The sequence below is a fragment of the Salvelinus namaycush genome, chromosome 11 (assembly GCF_016432855.1).
Source record: "Salvelinus namaycush isolate Seneca chromosome 11, SaNama_1.0, whole genome shotgun sequence".
Lineage (NCBI taxonomy): Eukaryota > Metazoa > Chordata > Actinopteri > Salmoniformes > Salmonidae > Salvelinus > Salvelinus namaycush.
In genome coordinates this window covers 29,372,767-29,389,743 of record NC_052317.1, presented here as the reverse complement: position 1 = coordinate 29,389,743, position 16,977 = coordinate 29,372,767, and the positions used below count along the sequence as shown (strand labels likewise).

At 44.6% G+C, this 16,977-nt stretch overlaps 1 protein-coding gene across 1 annotated transcript in view; it reads right to left on the bottom strand.

The window, feature by feature from the left end:
* tmie (transmembrane inner ear) overlaps nt 1–16,652 on the bottom strand; it is a 29,690-nt gene extending 13,038 nt beyond the window's left edge. Inside the window, exons 1-2 of the mRNA XM_039003203.1 lie at nt 16,533–16,652; nt 6,546–6,663 (exon numbers count right to left, since the gene is read on the bottom strand). Of these exons, the coding sequence (XP_038859131.1) occupies nt 6,546–6,663; nt 16,533–16,652 (238 nt within the window). The remainder of the gene's footprint in view (nt 1–6,545; nt 6,664–16,532) is intronic.
* Between the last annotated feature and the right edge of the window lie 325 nt (nt 16,653–16,977).

The following is a 16,977-nucleotide window of genomic DNA, read 5'->3' as shown; positions in this document are numbered from 1 at the left end:
CACCCCGCTATCATCCAGAAGGCGAGGTCAGTACAGGTGTATCAAAGCAGGGACCGAGAGACTGAAAAACAGCTTCTATCTCAAGGCCATCAGACTGTTAAACAGCCACCACTAACATCGAGTGGCTGCTGCCAACATACTGACTCAACTCCAGCTCACTTTAATAATGGAAATTGATGGAAATTGATCAAAAATGTAACACTAGCCACTTTAAACAATGCCACTTAATATAATGTATATGTATATACTGTACTCTATATCATCTACTGCATCTTGCCATCTTTATGTAATACATGTATCACTAGCCACTTTAAACTATCCACTTTTATGTTTACATACCCTACATTACTCATCTCATATGTATATACTGTACTCAATACCATCTACTGCATCTTGCCTATGCCGTTCTGTACCATCACTCATTCATATATCTTTATGTACATATTCTTTATCCCTTTACACTTGTGTGTATAAGGTAGTAGTTGTGGAATTGTTAGGTTAGATTACTCGTTGGTTATTACTGCATTGTCGGAACTAGAAGCACAAGCATTTCGCTACACTCACATTAACATCTGCTAACCATGTGTATGTGACAAATAAGATTTGATTTGATTTGATTTGTTGGATTTGCAGCAAACATAAGGCTTTGCATTTAGGCCAAAAAGTACATTCCTTTCCCGTGTTTTTTTTCTTCATTACTTTTGTCCCTTGTTGCATGTTATAGAATATTTGTTTTCTGTGTAATTTTTTCCAATCTGTCATTTAGGTCATTATGGTGGAGTCACTACAATGTTTTTTTTAATCCATCCTCAGTTTTCTCCCATCACAGCCATTGAACTCTGTATCTGTTTTAAAATCACCAATGGACTCATAGTGACATCCCTGAGCAGTTTTTTTTAATACACAAGAGTGGGGCTTCCCGAGTGCCGCAGCGGTCTAAGGCACTGCATCACAGTGCTTGAGGTGTCACTACAGACCTGGGTTTGATCCCAGGCTGTGTCACAACCGGCCGTGACCGGGAGTCCCACAGAGCAGCGCACAATTTGCCCAGCGTCATCCAGTTTAGTTGACGCTGGAGGGTTTGGCCGAGAAGGCTTTACTTGGCTCTTCGCGCTCTAGCGACTCCTTGTGGCAGGCTGACTTCTGTCATCAGTTGAGCGGTGTTTCCCTTCAACACGTTGGTGCAATTGGCTTCCGGGTTAAGGGCGGGTGTTAAGAAGCGTGGTTTGGCGGGTCATGTTTCGGAGCACACATGACTCGACCTTCGCCTATCCCTAGCCCGTTGGGGAGTTGCAGCGATGAGACAAGATTGTAATTGGATCGCAGTTGGATATAACGAAATTGGGGTCAAAAAAATTAATTAAATAAAAAATAACAAAAAGTGTGACAGTGAAGGTGTTTGTGTCAGAGTGGGTAGAGACCTGTGGATGGTCTGTGGGAGAGGGAGAGCAGTAGCTGTTAGCCATTTAACAGTCTTATTGCCAGGGGATAGAAGCTGTTTAGGAGTCTGTTGTTCTGAGCATTGATGCTATGGAGTATGGAGAACAGTCAATGTTTTGGGTGGCTGGAGTGTTTGGCAATTCTTTGAGCCTTTCTCAGACACTGTCTGGCATTTACGTCCTGGATGGCTTGGGGATCACCCCCAGTGATGCGCTGGGCTGTCCGCATCACCCTCTGTAGGGCCATCCTGTTGAGGGCGGTGCAGTTGCCATACCAGATGGTAATACAACCAGTCAGGATGCTCTTGATGGTGCAGCTGTAAAACTTCCTGAGGATCTTTGGGGCCATGCCAAATAGTTGCAGCCTTCTGAGGGAGAAGAGGCTTGGTGTTGTTTTTTGTTGAAGCGTGCATAAAATGTATTGAGTTCGTCTGGTAGAGAAACATTGTTGGGAAGATCACGGCTATGTCTTCCTTTGTAATCCGTAATTGACTGTAGCCCTTGCCACATCCGTTGAGTGTTGGAGCCGGTGTAATCAGATTCCACCTTGTTCCTATATTGTCCTTCTGCCTGTTTGATGGCTCTGCAGAGGTCGTAGCGGGACTTCTTGTACGCGTTCGTGTCCTCAGCCATAGCCTCTGGGTTGGCTGAGATAGCCCTGTGTGCAGTAGTTCTGTCCTTAAATTTATCGCATGCCTCTGTGTTAATCCAGGGCTTTTGATTGGGGAAGCAGTGAACCTTTACTGTGAGGACAACATTGGCGATACATTTGCTGATGAAGCTGGAGGTGGTTAGCTCGTCGACGCTATCGACGGAGTCCCAGAACAAATTCAAATCAGCGCTAGCAAAGCAGTCCTGCAGCATAGCCTCCGCTTTGGAGGACCATTTCTCTATGGAGCGCATCACAGGTACTTCCTGTTTGAGCTTTTGTTTGTAATTGAGTATATTCAATGTGTTATTTGTTATTGTTACCCATCTTTTAACTTTCAATGCCTTTCTTCATGCGACTTTTAACAAGTTGTTCGTATGGGGGACAGAGGAAAGAGTAGTCCTTAGAAAATCATTCAACCCCTAGCATTTAATTTTTCAATCCCACTTTGTAATGCAACAAAATGTGAAAAGGGGTGTGGATACTTATGATACCCACTGTAGCTGAGCTGTGGCATTGTGGCTTAATTGACTGACTGACTAACTGACTAACTGACTGACTAATTGACTGACTGGCTAACTAACTGACTAACTGACTGACTGACTGACTAAATGACTGACTGACTGACTAATTGACAGACTGACTGATTGACTAACTGACTAACTAACAGACTGACTTACTGACTAATTGACTGACTGGCTGACTGACTGACTGACTGACTGACTGACTTACTGACTGACTGACTGACTGGCTGACTAAATGACTGACTAACTAACTGACTAATTGACTGACTGACTGACTAACTGACTGAATGATTGACTGACTGACTGACTAATTCACTGACTGACTGTCTGACTGACTAACTAACTGCAGACTGACTAACTAACTGACTGACTGACTGACTGACTGACTGTCTGACTGACTAACTAACTGCAGACTGACTAACTAACTGACTGACTAACTGACTGACTGACTGATTAACTGACTAACTGACTGACTGACTGAATGATTGACTGACTGACTGACTAATTCACTGACTGACTGTCTGACTGACTAACTAACTGCAGACTGACTAACTAACTGACTAATTGACTGACTGGCTGACTGACCGACTGACTGACTAACCGACTGACTGACCGACTGACTGACCGACATTGACTAACTGACGGACTAACTGACTGACTGACTGACTAACTGACTAACTGCAGACTGACTGACTGACTGACCAACTGACTGACTAATTGACTGATTAACTGACTAACTGACTGATTAACTGACTAACTGACTGACATTGACTAACTGATGGACTAACTAACTAACTGCCTAACTAACTGATGGACTAACTAACTGACTGAATGACTAAATGATTGACTGGCTGACTGACTGACTAACTAACTTACTAACTAACTGATGGGCTAACTAATGGACTAGCTAACTGGCTGACTAACTAACAGGCTGACTGACTAACTAGCTAACTGACTGACTGACTACTGACTGACTAACTAACTAACTGACTAACTGACTGATTAATACATGAATTGTAACGGCTGTCGTCCTCTTCTTCCTCTGAAGAGGTGTAGCAAGGATCGGACCAATACGCAGCGTGGTAGGTGTCCATGTTTTAATAGGGAAAAACTGAACATCAAGACATATACAAAAACAATAAACGTGAACAAACCGAAACAGTCCCGTGTGGCACAAACACTGACACAGGAAACAATCACCCACAAAATACCCAAAGAACATGGCTGCCTAAATATGGTTCCCAATCAGAGACAACGATAAACACCTGCCTCTAATTGAGAACCAATCTAGGCAACCATAGACTTACATAAACACCTATAATGAACACAACCCCATAAATCTACAAAAAAAACCTAGACAGTACAAACACCCTAGACGAGACGAAAAACACACAAACCACCCTCGTCACACCCTGACCTAACCAAAATAATAAAGAGAACAAAGATAACTAAGGCCAGGGAGTGACAGTACCCCCCCCAAAGGTGCAGACTCCGGCCGCAAAAACCTAATCTAAAGGGGAGGGTCCAAGTGGGCCTCATTCATGGCGGCGGCTCGGGTGCGGGACGTAGACCCCACTCTTCCATAGTCATTGCCCGCTTTGGTGGCGCCTCTGGAGCGAGGACCTTTACAGCGAGTCCTGGACTGAAGACCATCCTAGAGGGCGCCACTGGACGGAGGGGCAGCTCCGGACTGAGGGGCGGCTCCGGACTGAGGGGCGGCTCCGGACTGAGGGGCGGCTCCGGACTGAGGGGCGGCTCCGGACTGAGGGGCGGCTCCGGCGGCTCCTGACTGGCGGGCGGCTCCGGCGGCTCCTGACTGGCGGGCGGCTCTGGCGGCTCTGGCGGCTCCTGACTGGCGGGCGGCTCCGGCAGCTCCTGACTGGCGGGCGGCTCTGGCGGCTCCTGACTGGCGGGCGGCTCTGGCGGCTCCTGACTGGCGGGCGGCTCTGGCGGCTCCTGACTGGCGGGCGGCTCTGGCGGCTCCTGACTTGCGGGCGGCTCTGGCGGCTCCTGACTGGCGGGCGGCTCTGGCGGCTCCTGACTGGCGGGCGGCTCTGGCGGCTCCTGACTGGCGGGCGGCTCTGGCGGCTCCTGACTGACGGACGGCTCTAGCGGCTCCTGACTGACGGACGGCTCTAGCGGCTCAGGACAGATGGGCGGCTTTGACGGCTCAGGACAGACGGGCGGCTCTGGCGACTCCTGACTGACGGACGGCTCTAGCGGCTCCTGACTGACGGACGGCTCTAGCGGCTCAGGACAGACGGGCGGCTTTGACGGCTCAGGACAGACGGGTGGCTCTGACGGCTCAGGACAGACGGGCGTCTCAGACGGCGCTGGGCAGACGGGCAGCGCAGGCGGCGCTGGGCAGACGGCAGACTCTGGCCTGCTGAGGCGCACAGTAGGCCTGGTGCGTGGTGCCGGAACTGGTGGTACCGGGCGAAGGACACGCACCTCAAGGCTAGTGCGGGGAGCAGCAACAGGGCGTACAGGGCTCTGGAGACGCACAGGAGGCTTGGTGCATGGTGCCGGAACTGGTGGTACCGGGCTGGAGACACGCACCACAGGGCGAGTGCGTGGAGGAGGAACAGGGCTCTGGAGACGCACTGGAAGCCTGGTGCGTGGTGTTGGCACTGGTGGTACTGGGCTGGGGCGAGGAGGTGGCACCGGATAGACCGGAACGTGAAGGCGTACTGGAGCTCTTGAGCACCGAGCCTGCCCAACCTTACCTGGTTGAGTACTCCCCTTAGCCCGGCCAGTGCGGCGAGGTGGAATAGCCCGCACTGGGCTGTGCTGGCGAACCGGGGACACCATGCGTAAGGCTGGTGCCATGTACACTGGCCCGAGGAGACGCACTGGAGACCAAATGCGTTGAGCCGGCTTCATGGCACCTGGCTCGATGCCCATTCTAGCCCGGCCGATACGAGGAGCTGGGATGTACCGCACCGGGCTATGTACACGTACAGGAGACACCGTGCGCTCTTCCGCATAACACGGTGTCTGCCCGTACTCTCGCTCTCCACGGTAAGCACGGGGAGTTGGCGCAGGTCTCCTACCTGACTTCGCCACAGTCCCCGAGAGCCTCCCCCCAAGAAACTTTTGGGGCTGCCTCTCTGGCTTCCAGCCGCGCTTCCGTGCTGCCTCCTCATACCACCGCCTCTCGGCTTTAGCTGCCTCCAGCTCTTCACGAGGGCGGCGATATTCTCCAGCTTGAACCCAGGGTCCCTTACCGTCCAGAATTTCTTCCCATGTCCAGGAGTCCTGTGTATTTTGCCGCTGCTGCTGCTGTCCTTTACCACGCTGCTTGGTCCTTGGTTGGTGGGTGATTCTGTAACGGCTGTCGTCCTCTTCTTCCTCTGAAGAGGTGTAGCAAGGATCGGACCAATACGCAGCGTGGTAGGTGTCCATGTTTTAATAGGGAAAAACTGAACATGAACACATATACAAAAACAATAAACGTGAACAAACCAAAACAGTCCCGTGTGGCACAACACTGACACAGGAAACAATCACCCACAAAATACCCAAAGAACATGGCTGCCTAAATATGGTTCCCAATCAGAGACAACGATAAACACCTGCCTCTAATTGAGAACCAATCTAGGGAACCATAGACTTACATAAACACCTATAATGAACACAACCCCATAAATCTACAAAAAAAACCTAGACAGTACAAACACCCTAGACGAGACAAAAACACACAAACCACCCTCGTCACACCCTGACCTAACCAAAATAATAAAGAGAACAAAGATAACTAAGGCCAGGGCGTGACATGAATTGTATTAATGTGATTTATGTAAATAGAATTGGAAGGGAGAATTGATGTGAGATTGATAGATACTTAAGTGAATGTGTGTGAATATTCTGATCTCATAAATCATCTTGAATGAGTCTGGCACACGATTATGACAGGTTTGATGAAATACTTACTGACTGCTAGAATAAACATAGAGAAGATGCCAATAACCTGCCATAACCGCAGTCCCCAGAACACGACTGTTTCTGAAGTGACTGGGTCTGGCTTCTTTGGGGGATCTGTCGGTAAAAGCTGAGGAAAAAGAGTCAAAATTTGCATTAGTTACTTATTGTGTAATCTAGACAGGTACTCTTCAAATCACGATGCAGTTTGAGAATCTTCATATAAATTAGTCTAAGGCAAATTGGAAAAATACCGCAATGGAAGCAAATATCAATCTGATTGAGAGAAAAATAGTTTTAGCTTCCTTTCAGTTTCTGAAGAGACATGGCGGAAAGACAACTGGAGGAAATACAGAATTGGAAAAGACAACCCACTGGGCACACACTGGTTGAATTTTCTATGAAATGATGTTGAACCAACATGGAATAGACATTGAATTGACGTCTGTGCCCAGTGGGAAGTTTATGTCACTGTGTGTTTAGGGAGAAAACAACAGGGAAGATAGGCTTGGAATAAAACCCTCAAAAAGAGGATTTAGTAGATCATGCAGAATGTGGAACATGCCAGTCTGGTGTGACCCCTCATGACCCCTTCATATTCTGAATATCTCAATCAACCTTAGGCCACTTGTGAGAGCTACCAGCTCAAGCCTAAAAGAAATCTACTCTGCCTCACAAATTGCCTCAAAAATGGAGAACAATGGGTTGAATCTCAACCACCTTTCACAGAAATAGAAAGATGACTATCTGAATAAGAAAAATGAAAAAAAAAAAACAAGAGCATTGAACAACAAGCAACAATAGACAGCAAGCAATAGACAAAGAACAACATTATGTTTGTCGTGTCATGCCCAATCACTTCGAACACTAGAATCTGTATTAAGTCATTTTTTCCCACCAATTTGTTATATTATGTTGACTTAACCCAACTTTTGCTGAAAACTCAAGTTGGAAATAAGGCCCTGGAAAGCTACCGAATGCTGAGAAATACTGTAAGAACACAATGAAAACAAAATAATTGCCTCACTGAGTGAATGGCACTGATGGAGGAGAATGAATCACACATCTTGGCACAAAGAGTGAATGGAAGAAAACATTAAGCACTCTCTCCCTAATTAGAGGGATCCAAACACTGTTTGTTTCGTGGAGAGGAAAAGGGCACTTTTAAACTGAACATGCTCCTTCTTTAGTGTGACAACAATCTTAAGATATTGTTTTTGAGATATTGATCTAATATGATTGGAAGCATGTTTTTTGCTGACTAAAAAGAGTCTCTAAAGTGTTGAAGGTTATAGTGTTAGTCTGAGTATTCACATTTCAACACTTGTTTTTATTTCAGATAGGTCTTGAGAAAATGGGGAAATTCAGCGCTAGCAGACAGACATGAATCAAGAAAGATATGCCAACCCCTCTTAGATCTAGTCCATTTCTTTGACATCACAATTAGGCTACAGAGGTTATGCTGTTTTATTAATACAGTCATCATTATGATTAATTCAAAGCCCTGTTGATGAGCCTTAAATGATCTGTAGTGTCTGAAATGTTTGTTAAAAGGATAGTTCACCCAAACTACAAAATTACATGTTGGTTTAGTTTATACCCTGTAACCAGTCTAACAAACAAACAGTGCCAGAGAAATACAACCAAAGCATGTTCATAGACTGCTTACAAGCAAACAAATGTGTATTGTGTGAACTTGTGTGAATTTGTGTGAACTATCCCTTTATGTGAATAGCGGTTATGAAAAGAACTGTATGCTGTGATTGCAGTTCATTCAGGAAGGTGTTGGAAATCTATACCGTGCTGCATGGTGTTCTGCGGGCAATGTGAGCCATCACACTTACCCTACAACATATACACGCACACACACACTCACACTACGGGTCTCATTCCTCTACCACACCACAGTCAGTGAGGTATTCTTCCTGGTGCTCCAGTATTGACATGCTTGGTTTAATTGAACAACAAGCGATGGGTTACATCCCATTATGTACAGTGCTTTTGGAAAGTATTAAGACCCCTTTACCTTTTCAACATTTTGTTACATTACAACCTTATTCTGAAATGGATTAAATAGTTGTTTTACTCATCAATCTACACACAATACCCCAAAATGACAAAGCAAAAACAGAATTTTAGAAATTTGTGCAAAAAAATAAATAATAATATATAAATATTCAGACCCTTTACTCAGTACTTTGTTGAAGCACCTTTGGCAGCGATTACAGCTTCGAGTCTTCTTGGGTATGACGCTATAGCTTGGCACACCTGTATTTGGGGAGTTTCTCCCATTCTTCTCTGCAGATCCTCTCAAGATCTGTCAGGTTGGATGGGGAGCTTCGCTGCACGGATATTTTAAGGTCTCTCCAGAGATGTTCGATCGGGTTCAAGACCGGGCTCTGGCTGGACCACTCAAGAATATTCAGAGACTTGTCCCGAAGACACTCCTACGTTGTCTTGGCTGTGTGCTTAGGGTCGTTGTCCTGTTGGAAGGTGAACCTTCGCCCCAGTTTGAGGTCCTGAGAGCTAAGGAGCAGGGTTTCATCAAGGATCTCTCTGTACTTTGGCCTGCTCATCTTTCCCTTGATCCTGATTCATCTCCCAGTAACTTCTGCTGAAAAACATCCCCACATCATGATGCTGCCACCAGCATACTTAACTGTAGGGATTGTGCCAGGTTTCCTCCAGACGTGACACATGGCATTCAGGCCAAAGAGTTCAATCTTAGTGAAATCAGACTAGAGAATCTTATTTCTCATGGCTTCTGTCTGGGCACTCTACCATAAAGGCCTGATTGGTGGAGTGCTGCAGAGATGGTTGTCCTTATGGAAGGTTCTCCCATCTCCACAGAGGAACTCTGAAGCTTTATCAGAGTGACCATCGGGTTCTTGGTCACCTCCCTGACCAAGGCCCTTCTCCCCCGATTGTTCAGTTTTTGCCGGGTGGCCAGCTCAAGGAAGAGTCGTGTGGTTCCAAACTTCTTCCATTTAAGAATAATGGAGGCCACTGTGTTCTTGGGGACCTTCAATGCTTCAGAAATGTTTTGGTACCCTTTTCCAGATCTGTGCCTCGACACAATCCTGTCTCGGAGCTCTACGGACAATTCCTTCGACCTCATGGCTTGGTTTTTGCTCTAACATGCACTGTCAACTGTGGGACCTTATATAGACAGGTGTGTGCCTTTCCAAATCATGTTCAATCAATTGAATTTACCACAGGTGGACTCCAATCAAGTTGTAGAAACATCTCAAGGATGATCAATGGAAACCGGATGCACCCGAGCTCAGTTTCAAGTCTCATAACAAAGGGTCTGAATACATTTGTAAATACGTTTTTTTTTATACCTTTGCAGAAATGTATAGAAACCTGTTTTCGCTTTGTCATTATTGGGTATTGTTTCTAGATTAATGAGGAACATGTTTAATTTAATCCATTTTAAAATAACGGTGTAATGTAGAAAAATGTGGAAAAAGGGAAGGGGTCTGAAGACTTTCCGAATGCACTATATATAAACCCTGGATTGCTGATGCTATGTATTGGCTTTTGAGAGGCTTTGAAGCCACCGGTCGGCCATATTGGCACTCCCCTGTAGGAGCAGTCCTCCATAGGAATGAATGTAATTCTACAGTATTTCAATTAAATGTTTCAAGGACAACATTACATGTTTTTTTGTTTTTTGTTGTTGTAGTGGGGACAGTAACGTTAGTAATCAAAAAGAATATATGTACTTTAAGGGAAAAAAATATTTCTGCATTTTTTTATGTTTATCTCAAATAAAGCAATTTAAAAGTATGCATTAAGGTGTCTGTAATGGAATAAATGTCACGACTTTCGCCGAAGTCTGTCCCTCTCCTTGTTCGGGCGGCGTTCGGCGGTCGACGTCACCTGTCTTCTAGCCATCGTCGATCCACCTTTCATTTTCCATTTGTTTTGTCTTGTCTTCCCACACACCTGGTTTCAATTCCATCATTACATGTTGTGTATTTAACCCTCTGTTCCCCCTATGTCCTTGTCCGGAATTGTTTATTTGTAGTGCTTTTGCACGTTATGCTGGTGTGTAACGGGTTTTGTTTACCCATTGATTTATTGTTCTGTTTACGGTGGTTATTATGTTTTCTGCCGTTGTAAATAATCTAATCTCACACTGAAATGGGAAGACGGTTTATGGAACAATACATCTGGGAAAAAGCCAAAACACTTACTTCAGATGACTGTCAAGCAAATTGGACTTTCATGTGAAAAATTACATAGTTAAAAAAAATTCAGAGCGCAATATTAGAAACATTCATAAGAGCACCTCCTCCCAGCTGCCCACTGCACTGAGGATAGGAAGCACTGTCACCACCGATAAAGCCACAATAATCGAGAATTTCAATAAGTATTTCTCTACGGCTGGCCATGCTTTCCTCCTGGCTACCCCAATCCCGACCAACAGCTCCGCACCCCCCGCAGCTACTTGCCCAAGCCTCCCCAGGTTCTCCTTCACCCAAATCCAGATAGCACATGTTCTGAAAGAGCTGCAAAACCTGGACCCGTACAAATCAGCTGGTCTAGATAATCTGGACACTCTCTTTCTAAAATTATCCGCCGCCATTGTTGCAACCCCAATTACCAGCCTGTTCAACCTCTCTTTCGTATCGTCCGAGATCCCTAAAGATAGGAAAGCTGCCGCGGTCATCCCCCTCTTCAAAGGGGGTGACACTCTAGACCCAAACTGTTATAGTCTTATATCCATTCTGCCCTGCCTTTCTACAGTCTTTGAAAGCCAAGTTAACAAACAGATCACTGATCATTTCGAATCCCACCGTACCTTCTCCGCTGTTCAATCCGGTTTCCGAGCTGGTCACGGGTGCACCTCAGCCACGCTCAAGGTCCTAAACGATATCATAACCGCCATCGATAAAAGACAGTACTGTGCAGCCGTCTTTATCGACCTGGCCAAGGCTTTTGACTCTGTCAATCACCGTAATCTTGTCGGCATAGTCAACAGCCTTGGTTTCTCAAATGACTCTCTCGCCTGGTTCACCAACTACTTCTCAGATAGAGTTCAGTGTGTCAAATTGGAGGGCCTGTTGGCCCGACCTCTGGCAGTCTCTATGGAGGTACCACAGGGTTCAATTGTCGGGCCGACTCTTTTCTCTGTATATATCAATGATGTTGCTCTTGCTGCAGGTGATTCCCTGATCCACCTCTACGCAGACGACACCATTCTGTATACATCTGGCCCTTCCTTGGACACTGTGTTAACAAACCTCCAAACAAGCTTCAATGCCATACAACACTCATTCCGTGGCCTCCAACTGCTCTTAAACGCTTGTAAAACTAAATGCATGCTTTTCAACCGATCACTGCCCACACCTGCCCGCCCGTCTAGCATCACTACTCTGGACGGTTCTGACTTAGAATATGTAGACAACTACAAATACCTAGGTGTCTGGTTAGACTGTAAACTCTCCTACCAGACTCATATTAAACATCTCCAATCTAAAATAAAATCTAGAATCCGCTTCCTATTTCGCAACAAAGCTTCCTTCATTCACGCTGCCAAACATACTTTCGTAAAACTGACTATCCTACCGATCCTCGACTTCGGCGATGTCATTTACAAAATAGCCTCCAACACTCTACTCAGCAAGCTGGATGCATTCTATCACAGCGCCATCCGTTTTGTCACCAAAGCCCAATATACCACCCACCACTGCAACCTGTATGCTCTCGTCGGCTGGCCCTCACTACATATTCGCCGCCAGACCCACTGGCTCCAGGTCATCTATAAGTCTTTGCTAGGTAAAGATCTGCCTTATCTCAGCTCACTGGACACCATAACAACAACCACCCGTAGCACGCGCTCCAGCAGCTATATCTCACTGGTCATACCCAAAGCCAACACCTCCTTTGGCTGCCTTTCCTTCCAGTTCTCTGCTGCCAATGACTGTAACGAATTGCAAAAATCGCTGAAGTTGGAGACTTATATCTCCCTCACTAGCTTTAAGCATCAGCTATCTGAGCAGCTAACCGACCGCTGCAGCTGTACACAGCCCATCTGTAAATAGCCCATCCAATCTACCTACCTCATCCCAATATTGTTTTTATTTACTTTTCTGCTCTTTTGCATACCAGTATTTCTACTTGCACATCATCATCTGCACATTTATCACTCTGGTGTTCATTTGCTAAATTGTAATTACTTCGCTACTATGGCCTATTTATTGCCTCACGCCATTTGCACACACTGTATATATGCTTTTTTCTATTGTGTTATTGACTGTACGTTTGTTTATTCCATGTGTGACTTTGTGTTGTTGTTTTTGTCGCACTGCTTTGCTTTATCTTGGCCAGGTCGCAGTTGTAAATGAGAACTTGTTCTTAACTGGCCAACTTGGTTAAATAAACGTGAAATTAAAAAAATTATTATAATAATTAAAGGAAGAATAATATCCTTTCAGCAAAAAACTTTTTGGGGATTAAACTTGACAGGGAGGTAGTGAAGTAGCTGGGCTTTTCCAATAATGACCAGGATGGAATATTACAGTCGTGCATTTGACCAACGGTGCAAATTTCAGTGGTGGCTGGTAGCACTTTGTATGGAGAGGACAGGCTCATATTAATTGCTGGAACAGAATGAATGGAATGGTCTCAAACACATCAAACACCTGGTTTCCATGGGCTTGATACTATTCAATTCATTCACTCCATTCCATGAATTATTATGAGTCATCCTCCCCTCACCAGCCTCCTTTCTCCTACCCTCACCAGCCTCCTTTGGGTGAAATGTAATCTAACAGTCAATAAACAGGATGGGAACAATGTACAACTATGACATTATCAAAACATAGATTTCTGTACATCTTGAAGCCATTGTTATTTATGTAGATGTGTTGTTTAGTCATTGGTGGATTGACCAACAAATAAAATCATATGTAGGAAATTATATTTTGTAAGAGAATTGTAATTCTTTGAATTGTTATGTTGTAATTTTTCTCAGTATTATTGCCATGTTGTCTCTCATCTCAGTGTGACAGACAGGGGTGCGTCCGAAATGGCACCCAATTCCCCATAATAGTGCACTACCTTTGACCAAAGCCTATCTATTCCCTACGTAGTGTATTACTTTTGACCAGGGCCCTAGGGCGTTGTACAGGGAATAGGGTTCCATTTCACACTCAGCCAGGGTCTTACAGGGCTGAGTGTTTGGCCTCAGTTGGAAGCTGCGTGTTAGAGCTGATTGGCTTTGGTGAGTCAGCATGTTAACGAGATGTCATGGGCCTAACCTTGTCTGACTTCTCAGCCAATCTCCAAATATCAGCAGTGTACCGTATGAGTATGTGTTCTATCTGCCAAGGCCATCAGCCTGTTGCCAAAACAAAAATTAATAATGGATTTTTGATGAAAATTGTTTGTAGCTTGACATGACTTTACTCCAGAGTGTAATGCCACTTTAGGGGGGGAAACAGATTGTAACTCTGCTGCCCTTAATTCAAAGTAGTGAATTCATAGTATTTCAACATGATTATGTAATGCTAAAATGTCTTTCTCGCTCTCCTATTTGATGTGGTGTGATTAGTAGATGAGCCAGATAGCTTAGGTAAACATATTGAGACAACTCAGATCCAGTGGGAGAGTTGACTCTGGCTGCAGCTTGCAGTTGCTATGGTTGTCGAATTTTCGATGTCAAACCTGATTCAGGAAAGGCTTAGTTGAGATAATTCTGACTTTATGCCATAAAATGAACACACTCTTAGCATATTTTTTTCTAAGTAGAACCATACAGGGTTCTTTGGTTTGTCCCCATTGGGGAACCCTTTTTGGTGCTGGGTAGAACCTTTGCAGAACCTCTTCAAAGAATCCCCAGTATCCTCTATGAAGGGTTCTACCGAGAACCCTTTTATCTTAGGAGGGTTCTTCCTAGAACCCTCTGTGAACGGTTCCACCAGCCTTATTAGCCTTAAAAATGTAATTAGTTATAACAATATATTACAAACTGTACATCATAAGGCCTTTCTTTGATGGCCTAGTTTTACCCTAGGAATCTCCTGGTTTACAGGCCACATCAGGCCTACAAGTCACATTATACTGGCTTATAAAGTGATGTGTAATTCCTATTGGAATCCACCCATTCAGAATGACTGCCAGGGTAGGGAAGGTTGAATACTGAGACTACCTCAATCATCTAAACTGGAACAACCATCTCAGTAACTGGTGCAATAAATCCAATTACTAACAGATGAAATTATACAATTCATCAATCAACCAATCAATGTACTGTACATGCAAAAACACAGATATTACAGTAAAACAAACAATTCTGAAAATCTCCCTGCAATAGAGCATGCTGGGAAATATTATATATGGTTCTATGTATAACCCTTCATGCCTTCTAAATCATTCTTCTTCTCTTCTAAAGAATCATCAAAGAACCCTTTCTTCCAAAAATAGTTATTATGATGTTAAAGGTTTTAGGTAGAACCCTTTGCCTTACAAAAAACCCTTGTCTTCCAAAAAGGGTTCTTCTGATCAAAACGGTTCTTGGTAGAATAACCCTATCCCTCCGCAAAGAACCCTTTTGGAACCCTTTTTTCTAAGAGTGTACAGGAGAGAATATTCAAACTGAACCGGATGCCATTCTTCAAGCGAGTATACATCACATGGGTATTGTAATTCAAATCATTTGGGAGAGGTGTCATGTGCATGCTGGTTCTCTTTCTTTGTTATTATCTAAATGATAATAATTTTCCTCTAAGATTTCCCATTATTTAGATCCCTCTCTAAACATAATGAAATCTACCCCCTAAGTGAATGAAAATACACTGAGTATACAAAACATTAAGAACAAAACATTGAATCAACATGGAAAACTAATTGGATTAGAAAAAAGTTATCAACGTAAGGGAATTTAGTCTTTTTTTCACCCAATTTTTTACCTAAATCCAATGACATGGTGACATTTTTTGTTGGTTTCACAGTGAATTCACGTTAGTTGACAACTTAACCAAATGTAAATCAAAACTAGATGCTGAAATGAGGGTTATGATTGACCTTGTTCACCAAATTCCAATTTCATTACAATCAATAATATTTTTTTAAATGGCTCATTATATTTATTAATGAATCAGCTTTTCCTACTGGATCTGTCACCTATTCTCTATTAAACTCTCTACCAAAATCTTCTGAAATCAACATTTGAATATCAGAGACCGATAAGTACAAATACATGGAGCGACCACCTTGGGAAAACTATGAGAAAACTCTGGATCTATTGAAGCAAAGTCAGGGAATTACATGAATATTAAAGCTACTCTGCCTCATCGGAGGATTTCATCACTAACGCCCACAAACTACAAATGCTGCTGGCGCTGCTGGTGCAGCATATCAACACAGAAATTGTTCACACGATCAACAGTCTGGGCATCCATCAGCAATAACATTACATGTGTTGTCACTATATCAAGATGAACATTTCTAGAACTTTCATGTTTATTCTCTGATCTAGCATGGAATTGTGTTGCTTGTTTTGTACAACACCCTGTATGTGGTATAACATGGAGTCTCACATTTCAAAACAATGCATTAGCTCCCTTCTATATTCTGCCGTGGTGCTCTCAACTACCTGCCACAGTATTTCATTTTTGATTCCGCCGCTTACAGCATCACTCCCAGCTTTAGAAAATACAAATGGCGGCAAATGGCTATCACTACGTCTGTGCATGCTGCAACGGCCCGTATTCGCCATGCTACTCTAGGAAGAACGCCACCACAAAGTATCCCATTACAACACATGTAGATTGACTATTGTCTAAGGGGCCGCCCAACACTATAGCTCTATAGCGAACATAGCTCTATAGCGAACAGGCCCCATTCATTAATCACATGAAAACAAGCAACCAGCCTATAAACAGTGGAGGGAGCGAGTATGACAGACACCCACACCTCCGTAAGCAGTAACCCGATGATGAGCCTCAACCAGTGGACAAAGATGTGTATGAACGAACACGTTCTTACCTCTGGGTCTGGGACCTGGGAGAATACAGTGGAGATGCAGAAGGAGAGCAGCGCTGCCCCTAAGCCCAGCAGCACTGGCTGGAGAGGAGGACAGGAAGAAGGCTGTTCCCTGACTGCCATTATTTTCCACTTTCCTTTCTCCCTGAAGGCTACAGCTCCTTGCCCCCTCTCTCCTCTCCTCTCCTCTCTTCTGCCTGCCTGGCTGGGTGGCTGGGCTGTGTGGTTGCGCTGCAGGCTACCCTGGACAGGACCACAATGGCCCTGGATGATTGATGGTCAGAGAGGAGTGCTGAAGAGGAAAGAGGGCGTCCTCTCTCGCGAGGTTATAACACTGCTCTGTCTGGGGATGGGAGGTATGTACGTTATAACACTGCTCTATCTGGGGATGGGAGTCAGCGAGGTTATAACACTGCTCTGTCTGGGGGATGGGAGTTAGTGAGGTTAT